The sequence below is a fragment of the Anthonomus grandis genome, chromosome 3 (assembly GCF_022605725.1).
Source record: "Anthonomus grandis grandis chromosome 3, icAntGran1.3, whole genome shotgun sequence".
Lineage (NCBI taxonomy): Eukaryota > Metazoa > Arthropoda > Insecta > Coleoptera > Curculionidae > Anthonomus > Anthonomus grandis.
In genome coordinates, this window is record NC_065548.1 from 14,925,830 (window position 1) to 14,946,413 (window position 20,584).

The 20,584-nt window shown below is 30.5% G+C and overlaps 2 protein-coding genes across 5 annotated transcripts in view; both read left to right on the forward strand.

Moving 5' to 3' along the window:
• Window positions 1-20,584, forward strand: part of LOC126733709 (uncharacterized) — a 193,617-nt gene that overhangs the window by 125,806 nt on the left and 47,227 nt on the right. For all 4 annotated transcript variants that reach the window (XM_050437085.1, XM_050437086.1, XM_050437089.1 and 1 more), the window contains exon 2: window positions 12,085-12,148. In XM_050437085.1, coding sequence (XP_050293042.1) covers window positions 12,085-12,148 — 64 coding nt within the window. The remainder of the gene's footprint in view (window positions 1-12,084; window positions 12,149-20,584) is intronic.
• Window positions 7,690-9,211, forward strand: LOC126733710 (enolase-like). The gene has a single exon (XM_050437090.1). It carries the CDS (start codon window positions 7,747-7,749, stop codon window positions 9,088-9,090), a length of 1,344 nt encoding a protein of 447 aa, XP_050293047.1. The 5' UTR covers window positions 7,690-7,746; the 3' UTR covers window positions 9,091-9,211.

Sequence of the window (20,584 nt, forward strand, 5' to 3'; positions counted from 1 at the left end):
TTTTGAAGCACCCTGTATACTTCAAAATATTTTCCAGATATGCGCTATCAGGTCCCAACATTTTTTAAGAGGTTAGAAATTTTTAACCTTATTTTTTTAGGCTTTATGGAAGACCGACGCACTGCTGCAGGACCCTGTATAGTATACAAATGAGGAAACATTCGTTGATGACTGATTATTTATCACTAAACAGAAAAAATTAATAACCATGTAATTGTAAGAAATTTATGAAATGTATTAATGGCTTTTTATCCTATAATAAATTCTAGACAAGAACCCAATCAAAAACATTCCTCGATCACTTTTATGTCAAGGGTTTTGGTTTGGAAACATTTTCAGTTTAAAAAGAGTTTTCAATCTTTTATAATTAACTATAAAATAACAGACCACTTTCAAATATTATTAAAATTACCTAACAAATAATTATCAGTTTAAAAACGTTATTAACTATAGACAACTAAGAGCTGAAATAAAAAAACTAACAATAGACAAATGTATTACAAAGCAGAGACATACATGACGCTACATTCAATTTTATACACGGGTTTCAACATTTGATGACAAAAAATACAAACAAAAAAGTAAAATCCAACACAAAGGATGGTAAAGAAAGATGGATATCAAAATAAATCTTATAGAGTTTATAAAGGAACTCGAATAACTATTTGATGAATCAGTACACAAATTACAAATATAAATGTACAAAAATGACAAAGAAAGCAAAAAAAAGCATGAACATAAACATATTTCAAAACACCAAAACAAATCAAAGGCCCTATTAAACTGTGTCAATAAAATAAGCAATAAATCTATTCAAGGGACAAAGACAGATAAAACTAAGATCGCAGGCTCTAAAATATGCACAGATCAAAATAAAATTACCGATTAATTCAAATTTAAGATTTAAACATACAGGGTGTCAATTTGAAAAGTTACCACCCTCTATATTTCTGCCTCTGTATAAAATTTAAAAATTTCTAAAAACACATCAAATGTATTTTCGAGGGGAACATTTTTTACGCTACTTTTCAATTAAATTGGAAGAGCGGACATAACCTCAAAAATCTTAAATGGAAATAAAGTTCGAGTATACCTCATTTTAAAGGTCTTTTGATTACCTTTTTAAAAATGCCACATAGTCGACCCTTTGGTTGAGAAGTTTGCGAAAAATCAAGCAAACATGAAGGAATTTCTCAACTAGTACTTGCGTGGTAATCACTTCGGTTGCATACAAAAAAAAGAAGTAATCGTCGTGTTTTGGATAAAGCTGCACAACTGGAAGAAGCTGCACAACATCACTCGCAGTGTACACGCCAAAATCGCAATGTGTTACGCCAGATAGGATGTCTCACGAAACAGTAAGAAAAGCACTAAAGTTACATCAATTTCACCTGTATAAAATGTAAATTCTTCATCTGCTTTTTGATGACGATAAAAAGATTGAGAAAAGAATTGAGTTTTGTGAAATAATGACTAATTTTATAAACGAAAACCAAAATATTTTAGAGGTATTTGCTTTACTGATGAGTGTTCATTTTTTTACATGGAAATGTCAAGAAACAAAATTGTCGAAATAAAACTGAAGTAATGAAAATCCGCAAATTTTTAGAGAAGGTCACACGCAGTATCTAGAGAAGATAAATGTTTTGGCTGGTATTCTTGAAAATTCTATTATAGGACTATTATCTATTGAAGGAAATCTAACCGGTGAATTTTACCCATTTCTGCTGGAAGACTAACCTAAAAAATATCCCTCTCAAAAATACATTTGTGTAATAAAACAAACGTGTTTATGAAAATTTTTAAATTTTATACAGGGAGAGCAATATGGTCGTACCTTTTTAAATTGACACCCTGTATACAGCTATTAATTTTAATTAGGTCTGTTAAGCAAAGTTTGATTGACCATAATTATTTCGTTTTTATCAAAACCTTATGAAGAGAGGTTTAAATAAAAAAATCATCTAACTTTAAAGCTACTAACCAATTTTTATAAAATACTTCTTATTTAAATTAAGAAATAATAATTTTTTTACGATGCGTAATGAATATCGACGCATTTATGCTGACAATTTTCTAATTAAGAGCATTGCTTGCAATTTCTGTAACAAAAAAGGTTAGTAGTTTTAATAAACGAATATAAGTAATTCTCTTCCTGCATACTTGTCTTTATAGATTAAAGTTTATCGTTAAGTAGCAATTAACTCTTCTTATTCGCAACGGGGTTACTTTAATTAAAACATCAATCTACATTCAACTCTATGATGAATTTCTTATTGATAGGAAGCAAGCAATTACATTTCGAACCCTTCATCAATTAAACTTACTGCAACATGTACCTTTTGGAGAGTCATCATCATTACCATTTCTCTCTTTTTTCTCCCACGATTTGGAGTGAGCTGTTTTAATGGAAAATAAATGCGTTGCTTCTATAAATCATTGTCTAGAGTCATCAAGATATTATTACGGTAAAAGGTATACTAGTATTATATAATGGTTTTAATCTGATATCTCATCAGTTTATAAAATTGAGGGTATTATAATATAAAAAAAGGTTCATCTTTTTTTACTTTATTTCATATGTTAGCTAAAAGAAATATAACGTAAGTGTTAAATAAACGAAAAAAAAACATATATCTGTAATAAAAACTATACTTCCTTGGAATATATATGCATTTTATGTATGCTTTTATAGATAGCAACGAGAACAAATTAACGGTTTCATTAACTGTGCGGCCAATAAAGCCTGGCAATGCAGCCTGTTTTTATATTCCGGGAAAATCTGTATGGCGAGTGCAGATGATACAAGAAGAGGAATCAGAGCGCAAAAAATGCCGCGGATTTAACTCGGCCTTTCAAAAGAATATATCAGCTCTACATAAAAGTTTTTTTTTTAATTAAACAGTTAAAAAGAGGGTAGAAAATGTTTTTATGAATAACAAGTTTCATAATTTCACAGAGCGATGTCACAGAAGCCAGTGAATTTTTTTAATGCTTCGTTATTATAGTCATATATACGAGAAATCTTTAACCAGAAAAATGTTTTTCCGGGATTTCAAAAATATTTATTTTGTATAGGGGAAAACTTTATTAATTGTTTTAACAGTATTCACAATAAATACTTAAGTATAATATACCATAAATAAAATAAAAAACAAGAAACAAATAAAAAATAATAATAAAATACTGATTATAAAATCACCACTTCCTACTAAAGCTAATTTTCTTCAAGATTGTTTTAAGAAAATTGTAAATATATCTACATTTGAACTATTGGTCAGAGCTAAGTATCTATCTAATCAATTCTTGAAGTTTTGTATCTTATATCTTATATGGGGACGAAGGCCTGAATAGGATGGAGCATTGATATAGACAATATATAGCCAAATATATAGACAAATATATAGCCAATCAGTATTTATGAAATAATTTACAAATAAATAACCATATATAAAAAACACCACTGCTATTTCTACAACTGCCAAGTGGAGCCAGAGATAACGCTTACTCAATTGATATATAATCCTGGTCACAAATTCTAATGTTAAATTTAAAAGTGCAGAAATGAAAAAAATAATGTTGCACTCTCTAACATGTGCCAGATAGAATAGAGACATACATAAGGATAATAGACTACACTGCAACACTGATCTAACCAATAAGCAGTGAATTACAACCGGTATTCAAATCAAATAAATTACAGGAAAAATGATACATCTACAGTTTACATAAATATTTCTTGTACACCTAGATATATATTATCTGTGTGTACAAGAGAACCTTACAGCGATCCCATATCCATCACTTATAAACGTATCTATTAACAATTGATGACTTATACACCTAATTTGTTTAGTATAAAGCTGAAATGCATTTTTATGACCTGTCCAAGATGTTAGCAAACATATCAAAGTTTTAACTCAAATATAGTGAAATTTTTGTATCAAATAGATTTCAGTTGTGGATGCGTCTAATATCTGTAGGAAGAAAATTGTAAAATTTAGGAAAAAATATATTAAATGTCAATATATGTTACAAGTCTTTAACTTCTCATTTTAGTCAGAGAAGGGATTTTCACAAACTGCGCAGACGTGCTTCTTGTATGATAACTTGTAGTATATTGTTATCTTAAGCCAGGATGTTTGTACACTAATAAAAGAATTGTTGTACCGTCATAACTTAAGCTTCCTGGAACAAGAGTTGAGTTGAGTATCTAATATTTTCTTTAAATATGATTTTTAACAGATATTTTTGGGTTACATTGAGAACATTTAAAGTTCTTGAATAAGTTTCGCCCCATATTGACAAACCGTATCTAATTATTGATGCCGCCAACGCAAAGTATAGCAATTTTCAAATTTTAATTGTCATACAATTTCTAATTTGATAAAATCTATAAATTAATTTTCGCAGTTTTGTGCTTTCTATGTTTTTAGAATACTAAAACACATAAATTTAGTTTTATCTATATTTATTGTTAATTCATTCTCTTCCAACCATTGATGTACTTTTGCGAATTCACGTATAATATGCTCGACTGTGTCGCTCCAAGACCTTCTTCGCCTTTTGCAAGAAGAAGAGTGTCATCTGCATACGAGATTAGTCTGCTTGTTGTTAAATATAAGAGATCGTTAATGTATAAAGAAAATAATAGCGGTCCGAGAACAGTACCTTGAGGTACACGATATTATATAAGTACTTTGCTCATTTCCAATTCTTACACATTGTCGTCGATCTTCAAGATAATTCCTTATTAAATTTTGAGCCAAACCCCCTTATACCATAACCTTCGAGCTTTTCTAGAAAAATATTGTAACTAACAGTACCGAACGCCTTTGCCAAGTCTAAAAATATTGGTATTGGCTTCTTATTTTCATTTGTTAAGCAATACATTACAACACCCAACATTTCAGAAGCTTTCAAAAATATTGTGTTAATGTGTTTATTGAATGAAAATTTTTCATCAAAAATGATACCTAAATCTAACGGTCCGGGTCCTCTTAAAGCAGCAATCTGGTCAATATTACATTTAATTGGTCTGCAGAATTTAAGATCATTAGCAAATTCTCCATATTTACTATTTAAAAAGGTGGTAGTAATGTGAACAATAAAAATATTAAACAGAAGTGTCGAGTAGTGTCCACCCTGTGGAACTCCAGAAGAAGCAAGACGTATGTCTGAAAAGCAGCTACAAATTTTAGTTTTTTGACTGTGATTTGAAAAATAATTTTTAAACCAATAAATTCACAATACTGTGTCGAAAGTGCTCGAAAAATTTGTATTTTTTTATATCCTTTATAATATTCGATATTATAGGTAATCAGATTTATCATGTTGGACGTGCTTCTGCTACCATGAGAATTGAATACTTACCAGACACTTAAATAATGTGCGTTAACTTTTAATATTCTCCTTGTCACCATTTTTAATAAAATATGTTTCGAAGGGTTAATAATTTATAGTTAGACTGTAAATATAATACACCAAACTTACAGTTTAAATATTTTTGATTGTTTGAATTCAATTTCTATCTTTATCATATCTTGTTTGTTGTTTAGTGTCAAAAATAGATCTCTAACTGTCTTCCTACTAATGAACTGTCTTTAGCTATATGTTTGAGACTAATAATTGTATGGTAATTGATATAACAGCACAAAGATTTCGTCTACTTGCAAGTAAGTCTATCCACTCAGTTCAGTAAAAACCAGCTGTAGAATTTTATTTTTTATTGGATTTTTAGTTTCTTTTAATACCAGTTATTCCAGCAAACTCATAAGATCCTATTTAGTTCATTTTAAATATTCTACATCATTTAGGAAGAAAAGTGTTCAAACACGTCACACAATTCCTAAGTTCTCTAAACTATTCCAGCCATATTGTGATATCTAATCAGTTATAGTTTTTGTGCTCTTCCTTATTGATGATTAAAATTAAGAAATAGCTTTATTTCATTTAAAAAAATATGTATTCTTGCATTCTTTTCAACAGTAGCTGTGGTGCCATCTAAGAGTCATTCTTTAAAATATGAATTAAGGTCACTGTATGTGAAAAGTTATATCATTCAAACAAATAATGGGTCCCGTTTTTACTTTTATACCGTGAAAACAAATCTAGTTGGTAGTCATATCTAGTTCAAAACTCTACACTGATAGTATTGTTTTCGTCTCCCATCAGCTCGGGTAACAAACTTGTTTACTGAAGGAAACATTCTTTATGAACGTTGGTACCTAGTTGTTACAACTTCTCTGTCAAGTTTCTCCTGTAAACAATTGTTTATGTTACAGCTAATTAAGTAACTTCTTTTTAATTAAATATTTCTTTTTTTATAATTTGTTTTAATTCCTATTTTCAATATGACCCATTTTTTTTTCATAGCTACATGTTTTTTTGTTGCAAAATGCAGTTTTGGTTTTCCTTTCAGGATTATCCTCTTGCTTCATCTCTTCAACTAATTTCTTAAGTTCATTTCTTCTGATACCTAAGCAAGTTATGGAGGGAATGTTGTATAAGCTAATGATAGGCTTTATTTTCCTCAAACTGGTTAAGTAAGATCTTATAAGGTATTTTATCATAGTGGGGGCCGTTCTTTTGTATTATTTGCTTTGTAGATCTTAGTCGTTAATTTTTTGTTCTCATGATCTTTACTTTTTTCTAAATTTCGGATTCTTTAATTACTCCTTTTTTGCTTCGGCATTTATAAAACAGAATGTTAATGTTATTATTAGCTATTTTACTTACTAGATACTTAACTTGTTTTCTAATATCCATGTGATTAAGAAAAGTCTGATATTTTAGTTCCCAAACAACCGAACCGAAAAAATCAGTTCTTTTATTCTAAATGCAGCAAACAGGGTTTAAGTGGCACAGTAATTAATTAAATATGATTTTTTTAAAGTAGAATAAATTAAACTAAGAATGTTTGGAGGTAAAAAATCAAAAGAGTCACTGTCAACTGGCTTGGATCCCGACTTGGCAATCAATGACCAAAATATAAAAGGCACATTTAATCTATGAAATATTAATATTTCTCTTAATATCCGTATCATTAAATATTTATACAAAACGTTTGAAAATATGCTACAAACTTTTCTATGTTTCATATTGCTTGAAAATTTGGAACGCATAGTGAAAATGGGAGCTACCATATGAAATTCGTAAATAAAGTTTCGCATGCTGCTCTACTTCATAACAAAGTTCTAAAGTCGATATAATCTTTGCCGAGGCGAAATTTGATTCAATATTTTGGAGTCAGTAAATATTTGGATGCATTATTTAAGCGCAAAATATGAGAAAACTTTCAGTCGATAGGGCAATATTAGCTCATATCCTTTACAACCAGGCTTTTATAAAATATAAATCTGAAAAATATGTGAAGAGAATTAATGTTTCATTAGAGGGAGAGAGAGAAAGAGAAAATATAGAGATATTTTTTTCTTTAGATCTAAATTATGTTAATGTTGTAAGTATGATCTGTAAGAACTACTTCCTGATGATAACCACAAAATAGACGCTAATATAAGAATAATGTTTTTATTTTAAGAATATTAAGAGATTTGTTTTTCTATCAAAGTACAGGCAACTATCGTATTTGCAGTAACGTCTTGCATTTTGCCCTTATTATTACCCGTAATATTACCTATTTTACCTTTATTACCTTAACCTTCAAAAGTTACCGCAAACTAACCAAAACTCAAATTTGCATTTGTCACTGTCATTTATAATCCGTCGTAAACTCACCAAAGGAAAATGTCTTGCCGCGAAGAAAAAGCACCAAAAGGTGACCAAAAAATCATTAAATCAGTTTACGCTCGTAGTATTTTTGACTCAAGAGGTAATCCTACTGTAGAAGTAGACCTCATCACTGACTTAGGTCTATTTAGGGCGGCTGTACCTTCTGGTGCCAGCACGGGAGTCCATGAAGCTCTGGAACTACGTGATGAGGTCCCCCAGGACTACTGTGGTAAAGGTGTATCAAAGGCAGTTGATCATGTTAATAACACTATTGGACCAGAGCTAGTTAAGCAAGATTTTTGTGTAACTCAGCAAGAGGAAATCGATGATTTTATGATTGCCCTTGATGGTACTGATAACAAATCAAAGTTTGGGGCAAATGCTATATTAGGGGTATCCCTAGCTGTGTGTAAAGCAGGAGCAGCTAAACGAGGCCTACCGTTATATAGACATATAGCGGACTTAGCAGGTAATAAGACACTTATACTACCAGTGCCTGCGTTTAATGTTATTAATGGTGGTTCTCATGCTGGAAACAAGTTAGCCATGCAGGAATTTATGATTCTTCCTACAGGAGCATGTTCTTTTACCGAAGCAATGAAAATGGGTACAGAAGTATATCACAACCTTAAAAAAATTATTAAAGATAAATATGGATTGGATGCTACAGCAGTCGGAGATGAAGGGGGGTTTGCGCCTAACATTACAAATAATAAAGATGCTTTGGCAATTATTAATGACGCCATCGGCAAAGCTGGATACACCGGAAGAGTTGAAATTGGTATGGATGTGGCAGCTTCTGAATTTTTCAAAGATGGATTGTATGATTTGGACTTTAAAAATCCAAAAAGTGATAAGAAAAACTGGATTAAAGGAGAAAAACTCATGACAATGTACCAAGATTTTATTAAGTCGTATCCAATTGTCTCTATAGAAGATCCGTTTGATCAAGACGACTGGGAGACTTGGACTCTAATGAAGAGCTGCACTAATATACAAATAGTTGGTGATGACCTTACCGTAACAAACCCAAAAAGAATTCAAACAGCTATTGAAAAGAATGCGTGTAACTGTTTGCTTCTAAAAGTTAACCAGATCGGTACCGTAACTGAATCTATTAGGGCTCATTTATTAGCTAAACAGAATGGCTGGGGCACCATGGTGTCCCATCGATCCGGAGAAACTGAAGACACCTTTATAGCGGATTTGGTTGTGGGTTTATCGACTGGTCAAATAAAAACAGGCGCACCATGCAGGTCTGAAAGGCTGGCGAAATATAATCAGATTTTAAGGATTGAGGAAGAGTTGGGACCAAACGTTAGGTTTGCTGGAAAGGCTTTTAGAAAGCCATCGTGCTAAATAAATTATTGTGAATTTAGTTGAAAAATATATCGAGTAAAAAAGCACCTTATTATTGAAGAAGTGTACGGCAATAGAATAATATCAATTTACGCATTTGAATAAAAAATTTAACGTACAATTTTCTACCAATATTAATTATTACATTTTATATATTTGGTTTTTTTTTGCAATAAAAATTTACGGAAAAATCAAACACATTTATCAAAACTCCCATTTCGGTTACAAATCGAAAAATTCGTTGTCGTTTTGTACACATGTTCAATTACTGAAACAATAAAAATGGCTCTCTATTAAAGTATTTTACAACTTAGTTTAATAGAAACTTAATAAAATTATAAAAATATAATGCACATACTCTATATATATTTAAAAAACTCTTTAAAAAGTATATCGCTTTTCTTGATGTGAAGTGCTATCACAAAAGTTTTACAGTAATATCTCGCATAAAAAGCTTTGTGTAATAATAAAAAACCCGATGCCTGTATTCAATTCTTTAGAAAGCTGCTTTAATATATGGAGTTTTCTCAACGTAATAAAGCTTAGTGAAGCTGCATGATTTGAGAAAAATAAAATGTTTTTCTTTTATTAGATAGACTAAAATAGTTTTAGACGGATATTTGACTTATACTGAAATTGTAAAACGTTTATATTTTGATACTTAACAGTGTATTTTAACAACAATTCAGTATATTTCCCTTATTAGCCTAAATAAGTAACAAATTATAATAAATAACTAGCTAACAATATTGGTCTTAAAAAAAAATGTATATAGCATTTCTGTTAAAAATGTTATTCCAATTAAGATTGTTGTTCAATTCAAAGATGGCAAAGAATTAATTGCCTTAACGAGCATCTTCAGAATAACGTCTGTCCAATTTGAGGAAATCTTGAGTTACATTTCATCTTTCAGTATAAGTAATAACTACATTTCATTTTTAAATTAATTAATGGGATCTGTTGAAAAGATTTAGGCAATAAAATTTTGTTAAGAAGACTTGTTAAAAGAGCTGTATTATTTTGATTTAAAATTTTAATCGTAATAAAATAAGCCTAGAAAAATAATAAAAATTATACTAAAAATGTTTTCGTTAATTCATACTTAGAGTCTCCAGAATCTAGCATGTAAGCGAAGCCTATATAGACTGTGATGTAAGGCATAGCCCAAACATATTCAAAAGTCCAAACTATTGAATAGGTTGGTTAGGCTCAGATAAAAATTCAAATTCTATTTAACTTATGCAGCATCGTAATTTCGCTCTGAATGCAAGAATTTTTATTAAGAATCCAATTTAGTGCATTTTAATCTCCGGTTATATTTTTAAAATCACAAAAGCAAGAATATAATTTGCAATAACAATAGCCTACCAAAAAAACGACGATATAATTGCTTATGTTAACAGACGTTTTTAAGAGTTTAATTAATATTTTCTATTGGTGATTTTAATTAAAATAACAACACTTAATAATCATTTATTCCAAAAATACACTATAAAATATATGAATGTTTCAAAGTGACCCACAAAAATAAAATAAATTAATAAATAAACTTTAATCAGAATTGGTTAAATTATAGATGAGGATAGTATTGTTAAAATCGTATTGCGACATTTTATATTTTAATTAATAAATATTGTAGTTGAATTGTCTGTAATATTTCGGAATTGTAACCAATTTTATTGATATGATATTAAATCCATAAAGGAATCATTTAAATTTTAATATGTTATGAAATGGCGTGTCAATAAATTTATTTATAATCGTATTTAATTCATCAAATATTTCATTATAGAATAGCCCACTATAAATTTTGGTTAAATCCAAAAAGCATATTACCAGTAATTGGTTTTACGTTTCACATCGAACTGTTCAATTATTTATTATATGGGAGTTTCAAAAGTAAAATGGTAGGTAGAGCATTATAAAATTATTGTATTGAATACTTGTTTGTTCATTTGAGTTTAATTCATGCGAATCATACAATTAAGAAAAATTGCACAAAATATTTTATAATAATTTAAAGGCCTTGCGAAAAGTCACATTTTTCAATGATGTGTGTTTTTAAAGCTACAAACAAAATTTTAATTATAGTTTATGATTGATTTAATTTTGGATTATTTTTTTAAATTTGTATTATGGATATATTAAGAAATATCATGTTTTAAATACAACCAACTGAAACCTTTTTTATTTTATTTTTTAAATGTAATTGGGGTCAACCCAATTAAGTTATATTTATCTTAAATCTAAAAAAAGCTGTTATTGGTGAAAATCATCTAATCCAAAAAAGATTCTTAATTTTTGATTAACAGTGATAACATTATCAAACCAGCATGCATTTTTAAAAGGAAAAGTAATTTCATAAAACACCTCATCTTAAAAATCACCAAAAATTTTGAGACCGTAGTTATATTTATGGACCTAACAAAGGCTTTTGACAGAATCTCTTTATATTTTTAAGTGTCTCTTCATATTATATTATCATCCATAAACCTTTAGTTCCCTAGTTGATGCAAGATAAAGATTCTTTCGTTTTTTTAAATGGCAGACAATAAAATTCCAATAGTGTCATTATTCGATCTGAATGATGAGAATCTGATCTACCACTTCCACGAAAGTTCATCAAATACACGCGCTGATGAACTGTCGGTTCTTTGCACCTAAAGTGATTTATGCATTGTACTATAATGGTGCGATAGGTCCGACATCGCAAGTGATTTATTTTATGCAAGATCATGATGTTCGCTGGTCGTGGCCCGTAACGATACACGAGATTCTATTCAAGCTTGAGCTAAAAAAGTTCACAAAACGACATTGTATCTAAGCAAAAGGGAGTGTTAGATATCGCTTTCGAATGTTGTTATGGTCAGTCAAGAAAATGAAAATAATCTAAAATATATGGCATGTAGGAAAAATTAATTGGTGCTATTTATTTATTAGATTTTTAATTGTGTTTTATCGGATTTATACTAATGACTAATTTGTCTGTTACAGATGGATCGCACTTGCCATTTAGTCATAGGAGTTCTTCTAGTCCTAGTTGTTAATGAGGCATTTGGTGAGTACAAAATTATTTTATATTAGGATATGTTAAATTTCATACCAGTTATTTTTTTCTAATTTTTCCAGAGTACTGCACCAAAGATACAATTTTTGGTCTTCATTAAATTTCTCTGTAGTTTCGCAAAATTCATTTCTAATATTTAATAACGATTTGTTTAGACGTTAAAACTCAACTAAGCAGATATTTGCAGATGTCCGTATAGTCAGAGATTATCATGACATGCTTTAAAATAACTTACTGTAAATTAAATAGCGTGAATGAACAGTCAATTTGAGCCGGAATAAAAATTCTACTTAAAAAATGTAAGTGTATCAGTAGATCACCAGAGTGTTAATTTAGACTTTTCTGACCTTTACTGTTATTTTCATATTTCCACCTTGGTTAAGGAATTCTACAAAACATGGAGTTTTGTTACGTGAAATTCACAAAAGTTCTCTGTGGTCTACGAAATGTTCAAAAACAAGTTTTTACGAAAAAAAATCGAAACGATAAACAATTCTTTTTATCAGTTTCTCGACAGTTGTCTCCTTGCCTGCATGTTTACTGGTGTATAACTATATTTAGGGACATGTTTTTTCGACTGAAAATATTATTGTAGTTAATTGCGTACGTTGTTCGGATTAGTAAATGAGAAACGCTGAAAAAGTAAATCTACAAATGTTATCATTGCTATCGTGTCTTTTTCGTTATTACAACAATGTAATAATTTTCGTTGGTTTCTTTGTAATCACAAAATAATAAACAGTGAGTATTGGTCAGGAGTTAAGTGCCGTATATAGTCACTATTTTACTGAAATAGATGAATATAATGATGGGTTTGATGATGACGTTCATTTAAATACCGATGAACATGAACTACATATGTCTCATTCAGAAGTTGTTGAACAAAAATCGATTTAGCTTCTGTTGATAAAGAGAAACAGAAGTTGGTAACAAAATTTCTCATCAAAGATTGTTGTAACACCAAATGTCAAACCAAACCACGATTCAAAATACGAGAAAGAAATAGTTCAAGTAACGTAGAATAAAGAATTAGAAAATGTTTATTTAAAGTTTCCTGAATGATAGAAATATGAACAAGTAATATGGATAGCATATGGATAGAAAAATAGACAAGATACGAAGCAGAATATCCAGTTTACCTTCTACGACGTGCTTTTTTCACGAAACTATGCCTTTTTTATTTTCACCAAGAGCGTCTTAAACTCCATTCGAATAGGCAAAAAGTGGAAAATAATTTCTCTACATCTAAGCTCCCTTTTCATATATCAAATCATAATTAAAACTAGAGCAAAGGCCATTTTAACTTATGTTATATTTCAATATTCAAGTATGGGTTATACTTGAATATTGTTCCTTTCTGCCACATGGATTAGATTTATTTCAATTGTAAGAAGAATTTTTGTCTTTTTTGATTTTGCAGAATACACGTTGGGTTTTATTATGTTATTGCGTTTATAATTTCTTAAAATTATTGATTTATGACCATCGGTAAAGATTGCTCCTCCAAGGTTTAGAACAAATGTTGGAATTTATTCGCCAATAAGTGTAGACGTGAAGCTGTGGAACAATTAAAACCTAATTTATTTAAATCCTGAATTATAGCTTTTTTTGTATTAATATATTCAGATACAAAAAAAAGCGTATTAATTAGAAATATATCTCTTCGAAAAATATTTTAATGAAAACATATAGTGCAGTTACTAAAACAAAACCAGACTGATAAGAGGAAAGAATCTTATACAGATTTAAATGTTCAAATGATTGTACATATTTTTTGGAGGAATTTTCACCACATTTTTAAGGATCGTTATCGGCCGCAAATCATTGAGTTCTGAAATTGGATATTTAATACCAGACCCGGTATATTTTCCACATTTTAGAAAAATATAATCTATTATTTGGACTTGGTTGGACTTGGACTTGGTTGGTTAGATATGACAATAACACTAGTGACACAAATGTGACCGTCAGTATTTCTTATGGTTTGCCACCAACACTCGTTGCTTAGGTGGGAAGCTTCCTGAAGAACCGATTGGTTCAGGTTGTGGTTGATGGATACTCCTCGTAGAGGTTTCAAATTAACGCTGCTGTCCCTCAGGGATGCATCTCATCTCTTCCTGTTATATATCAACAACCTTGTGAAAGACTTATTCCAATTTACAGCGTTTCTGATAATAGTACATTAGTGTCAGATGACTTCGTTTAACAGCCAGTGTCATAGGCGTCGTCGAAAGTCATTAATACCGACCTCAACACCATTTTGGAATGGAGTGGGTGCAATCTGAATGAGTTTAACGCAGCTAATACTCAGGCTGCTGTATCTACGAAGTCCGGAATTAGGTGTGGAGATTGGAACCAATATGTCTTGTAATAGATACATTTGAGACCAGTGACTTGGAGTTTAATTTATTTGTATTCAGTTAAAGCCGGCCTCTTTGATGAAAAATGGACCATTTCTTCGAGATAACTTTACATTATTGTAGATATAATTTCTTAAAAACATTAATTTATAAGCACCAGCTAGACATTCCTTCCTAGCGCCCTTCTCTTCTGCCTAGGAAGGATTATCAGAGTCTGGAGGATTGATCCTCCAAGGTAATTGTAGTCGTTTTTATTCGCATTACGTGTAGGCATGCTGAATGACTGTGGAATCTTTTAAATCAAGTTTCTACTACTCTCTACTCAACTTATTTAAATCCTGATTTATGGCTCTTTCTGTATTAACATATTCAGGTAGAAAACAAATCAAAGATGGGTATTTATTAAAAATATATCTCTTCGAAAAATATTTTTTTTGTAGTTTATGGTGTCAAACGCCTTAGAAAAGGCATAATCAATTATTGGTTATAGTGCAGTTACACAAATAAAACCAGACTGATAAAAAGGGAGAATTTTATACACATATAAAAGTTCAGATGGTTGTATGCACGTATTTTTTTGTAAGAACCAGCTTGATCACACTTGTAAAGATACTGTATCAGGTCCTCCTGATGTTGACAATCACAATAGCGAGGTGAGCTCTGTCTTCAGCGAGTCTAAAAAGTTGTTCTGCACTCCAAATTCAGGTCCACTCTCTGAGATTCTTTAACCACGAGGTTTGTCACCTATAGACTCCTCTCAACCTTCTTTCTTGCCTTCATTATAAGTTGAAGGATACGGTATCGATCATTCCTAAGTATGTGACCTAGATAGGACAGCTTTCGGAATCTAACTGTGGTTAGTAGTTCGCGGACGGAGCTTGTTCATTTGTTTGCATAACGACCCATGTGATTCGGAGCATACATCTTTGTAGCCACATTTAAAATGCTTCAAGATAATTATTGGTTGCTGCTTTTAAGGTCCAAATCTCGGTAGGTCCAAACCATATGTAGTACTTGATCGTTCTCTTGCGGAGTTTTAAATTTAGATTATTATTGCAGAAGAGTGATCTAATTTTTTGAAAGGTTGCGTGAGCCGACTCGATTCTGCACTTTACTTCTTTATCCGGATTGAGATGATCTGCAATGTAACAATCAACATATTTGAATACGGCTGACGACTGAAAACCATAAACATCAATTTTGTGATATTTATGTTTCTTTTTATCTCTGGTTTCATCCCGCGGTGCTTTCGGTTTAGCGGATGATATTGGTTAGATCGACATTAATCTTAACTCCTGGTCAGGTATAAATATTTTATCAGAATATAAATTAAACAACATTGGAAAAAGTATACACCCCTGCCTCAGGCTAGGTCAAATCTGGCATTTGTCGGTTAGTTTTTCATTGACTTGAAGTACTGCCTTTTGTCGCCAATACAGGTTCTTAAAAATATATTTGTCATCAACTCCAGTACTCCTTAATATATCTATAAGCTCTTCATTTTGTATCCTGCCGAATGCCTTCTCATAGCCTATAAAGCATATGAAATTGTCTTTACGTTGATTGCTTTTAGAGAAGTTTATTTAAGGCAAATATTATTTCTCGGGTATCAAGAGCGTTTCGAAAACCAAATTGGCTTTCATCCAGGTCACTTTTACATTTGTTGCATATTCTTCTATGAATAATGCTAAGGAAGACTTAGTGTGTGGCTCAAATAACTTATTTACCTGTAATTACAGCATTTCTTTGCACGTTGTTTTTTAGGCAATATTATGAACATGGACTTCAGCCAGTCTTCTGGTATTTTTCTAGCTAAATTTCTGATGTTGTATTCTTAGATCATTTTCGAAAATTCCACTGGAACTTTGTCTGATTCGGTTGCTTCCTTAAATTTTGCAGAGTCAATGCTATATAGTACTTCGGACTTTAGGATTTCTAGACTTTCCACGCAATCCGTCTGGTTGATCTACTCTGCTATCATCAAATAGTTCAGCTATGTATTAAGGGTTCAAAAAACTTGATATTTGTCGATGATTAGTCTGCATGTATTATCAACCTGCATATTAGTAGTTTTTCTAGTATTTAGATCAGCAACTTCTCAAACTTTTTTGTACAAGTTAAACATGTCGTGTTTCCTTTTCAACTCTTCTATTTCTCTGCATCTGTCTGTCATCCATTTTTTCTTTAGCGTACCGGATTTTCCCTCTGTTTATTCCTATAATTATAGCATTATATTATGTTTTAGTTCTCTTCCTCGTTTCAGGAGTTATAGTATTTCGTCAGTGAGCTATTTCTGTTTTCTGGGTCGGACATTCGTAATTAGATGTTGGTTTAAGATTTTACTGAGGTAGCTGTGGAACAGTTTCCATATATTATTGCCGTTTTCATTGCTGTTATTGTCGTTTATATCAATTTTAGCTTGCGTATTCTTTGGTAGTTTCTTTAACTGAACCTTGATATCAGTAACCAGTGAGTTATGCTCAGAACCAATATCTGCACCTGAGTGTATTGTGACTCTGTTCTGAAGTTTCGGAATTTTTTGTTGACTTTTAAAAGGGGTATGTTGAATTATCTCCTGGACTCTTTGAAGTAAATATCCTTCGTTTGTGTACGATAAACCAAAAACTTGCTGGTTGAAGGCATTTTAAAATACCAAAGTAACAGTTATCAACTGCCATAGCCAGTTTATTAGTCGTTTCAAATAAAAAGAAGACACGCTCTCATCAAATTTTAAGGAGCGTGCTACTAACTACTATTGTCAGGTCAATAATTAGTTATCTTAAATTTAAAAAAATACGCCTCTCTAAAATCTTAAGGACTGCTTACTATTAAGTCCAAAAATCACCGATATCTAGGTGATTGGATTGACTTGGATCGCATTAATATTTTTTAATAATTGTAATATCGTATCTATTAATTTGGAAGAACTATTATGTGTGTTTCCGTATAAGGATGCTATTGCATTTTTTTTTATCAATGATAACTTGTAAATCTGTTTAAAGCTGCAGGGTGTTTCAGAACTATGGGATCAAACTTGTAGGGGTTATTCAGTGCAACAGTAGAAAACATTTGAGTTACAATAAATAATTATTACGGCCCTAAGATTCTTTAAAATTTAAGAAGACGATAAATTGTCTAATAACAATGTTATATGAATCTATTTTCTTATATAATTAGATTAAAAATTAAGTACTTATAAGAATTATCCGAAAACAGTTTTAACTGGCCCCAAAAAGTTTGTTAAGTGTGTTAGAGTAAGTAAAAGTAAGTAAGAGTAAGTAGAAGTGTGTTATATATTAACCAATTAATCTGATCGGCAATGGACCGTTTGCTATTCAGTCTTAAGACAAATTAAAATTCCGTAGAAAATATTTTCAAAGTCTTAAGTTAGCATCTACTGGGGTGTTTACCCTAGGATCTTATGCATTTAATTTTTGCCTTTTGTAAATGTATTATCATAATAATTGTTCAAAATGTCATCCTCCAATCTGAATATACCGATTTAAACGTCGCACATGATTTCGGCGGACTTAAAATTTAAAATAACTAAAAATTTGATCCTTGTTTTGAATTATTTCAAATGCTGCTATAATTTCATCCAATTAAGCCTTGTTCTGTTTCTACTGGAGTTTCGTAGACCAAAAGCTTTACATTTCCCCACAGGAAAAAATCTAGCGACATTAAATCGGGTGACCTAGGGAGCCAAGAAACTGCTCCACTGTTATCGTTTTTAAAGATAACAACACACAAGTGCTGGTAAATTAAATTAAATCCTATTTAAGTAGTTCATCGTCTTTCTAAATTTAAACGCATCTTAGGGCCATAGTGCCGTAGTGACAATTTTTCGGACATGGATCCTAATACTGAAATGTTTTCTACTGTTGTACTGAATAACCCCTACAAGTTTGATCCCATACTTCTTAAACATCCTGTATAAAAAAATATGGGTAGGTTGACATTGATTTATTGACCTAACGTCAGGTGAAAGATGGTTATTTTTGACAAGTTTAAAGTTTGCAAGACTAAAGGAAGAAACGTAATAAATTAGACAAGTTTGACTTTACATCCTTTGATACGTGACTACTATGCATTGAAAATTGCATTCTTTCCATATTAAAAAATATAAAAATGGATTATTGCAAGTCCAGTTAAGGGCAAACACAAAGAAGAAGAAGGAGAGCAAACTATCTATCTAATAAATCTACTTTAAAATACATAAATTTCTGGTTGCAGGCTTTTATATGGTTTTTTATTATTTCATATGCTAATGTTGTGCAGTTAAACGTTTTCGCATTAATAAATATTGGGATTATTAATAATAAATATTGCTTTTATAAATGGCTCTGAAGACACATATAAAATACATGAGTAAATGAATATTTAATTTAAATATACGAATGTAGGCTTAAACATCCAAATGTTTATTTTAATTAAGGCGAACTACACAAATATACATATCCCTAAATAAAGCTATGCAAATTTCGAATTTGTAATTTAAATGGATTCCTATTGCTAAATAATAAACTATCGGCATAATCAAATATTTTTAAATCCCAATGAAAAGATACTAATCTATATTTTTTTATAACAAAAAGTAAAATTAATAACCTATATGCAAAAAATAATCATAAAATATCCGGCGCCTTTACTTCCTTATTAGCTAATGCAATTACAACTATTCATGAGTAGAATATACAACGTGACGAAACTTTTTAAAGTGTGAGAATATTAAACTATCATTTATCAATTTTGCCACGCGAAATCTCTGAGCGGAATTTTAATTTAGTTCCGCCTTATAATAATTAAGTTTTTTAGCCTTTAAGCGAAAAATAATTGAATATGAAGCGGATAAGTGTTTAATCATAGGGGTTAAAAAAATCTTTATAAATTAATTACTTATAAGATAATCTTGACTATATTTCCTATTTAAGAAAAACAAAATGTAATACTTTTAATTAACGGTTTATATTTTTTAGGCTTATTATCTATTTAAAATATTTGATAAGTACATTGCGTCATGATTAAAAATTAAATTATCTACGGTTTTTTTCTAATTTTTTCAAATAAATTATTTAACTAACTTGTAACTGGCAGATAGATAAATAAGTATAAGAAGTGCCTTTTATTTTATGTTGGACGAAAGCATAAGCTTCCTTCATTTGCTTCAGGTAGATTAAATAAGTCTCACAAATAACTTCACTGTGTAAATATGTTTAACTATTTCTGATATGACTAAATGTATATTAACACGCATTTTTTTTAACAACGGTTTTTGTAAGATTTTAAAATAGTTATTTTTTCATTCTAAACCTAATAAAGACTAAATACATTTTATTAAGATTACAACAATAATATTTTGTACCTATATAGATATATTTATGTTTTATTTAGTCTTTAATCGCCAATTAGCAGTCCTAGGAAATAAATTAAACACTTCAAGACTTCTATTATGAGAATATAGAATGAACATAATTTTTCTTAGCGTTATATTTTATTTTATATAGGTTTTACTTGTACAAGCATTTTGATGTTTTTTAATCTTGTAAATCACACATTTTCTAAATTGTTTTAGTTCATGCTCGTGTATTCATTGAGAAGATACTCTCTATTGCCTTACAGCTTTTGCTTTTTGGAGTCTTTATAGTTTTCGAATAGATACACCCTTGTATTAATCTAACATGAAATTAGGTATCGTAGATGTAATTGATTTTACGAGGACATTAAAAAAGAAACTAAAATATGGTATGGTCATCATGGTGAACATTATTCTGGGAGATTTCAATGCTAAAGAGGGAAGGGGAAAAATACTCTAAGGAATTGCTGGCCCTTGGAGACTAAGAGAAAGAAATAACAGAGAAGATAGACTAATACAGGTCAGAAAGAAGAGTTGAAAAAAGAGTGTCAGGAAGAACAGTTGAAAATCACAAATACATGGCTCTACTTGACTGTAGAAGACTGCACACATGGAGAGCGCCATGTCTTGAAAACATTACTCGTAACTAGATCAATTCTTATTCTAGTCAACAAGAGATTTAGCACAAGTCATACAAAGGCACTAACTTATTTA

Excerpts from the sequence above, each read along its gene's own strand:
- LOC126733710 (XM_050437090.1), top strand. The coding sequence starts at position 7,747 with ATGTCTTGCCGCGAAGAAAAAGCACCAAAAGGTGACCAAAAAATCATT.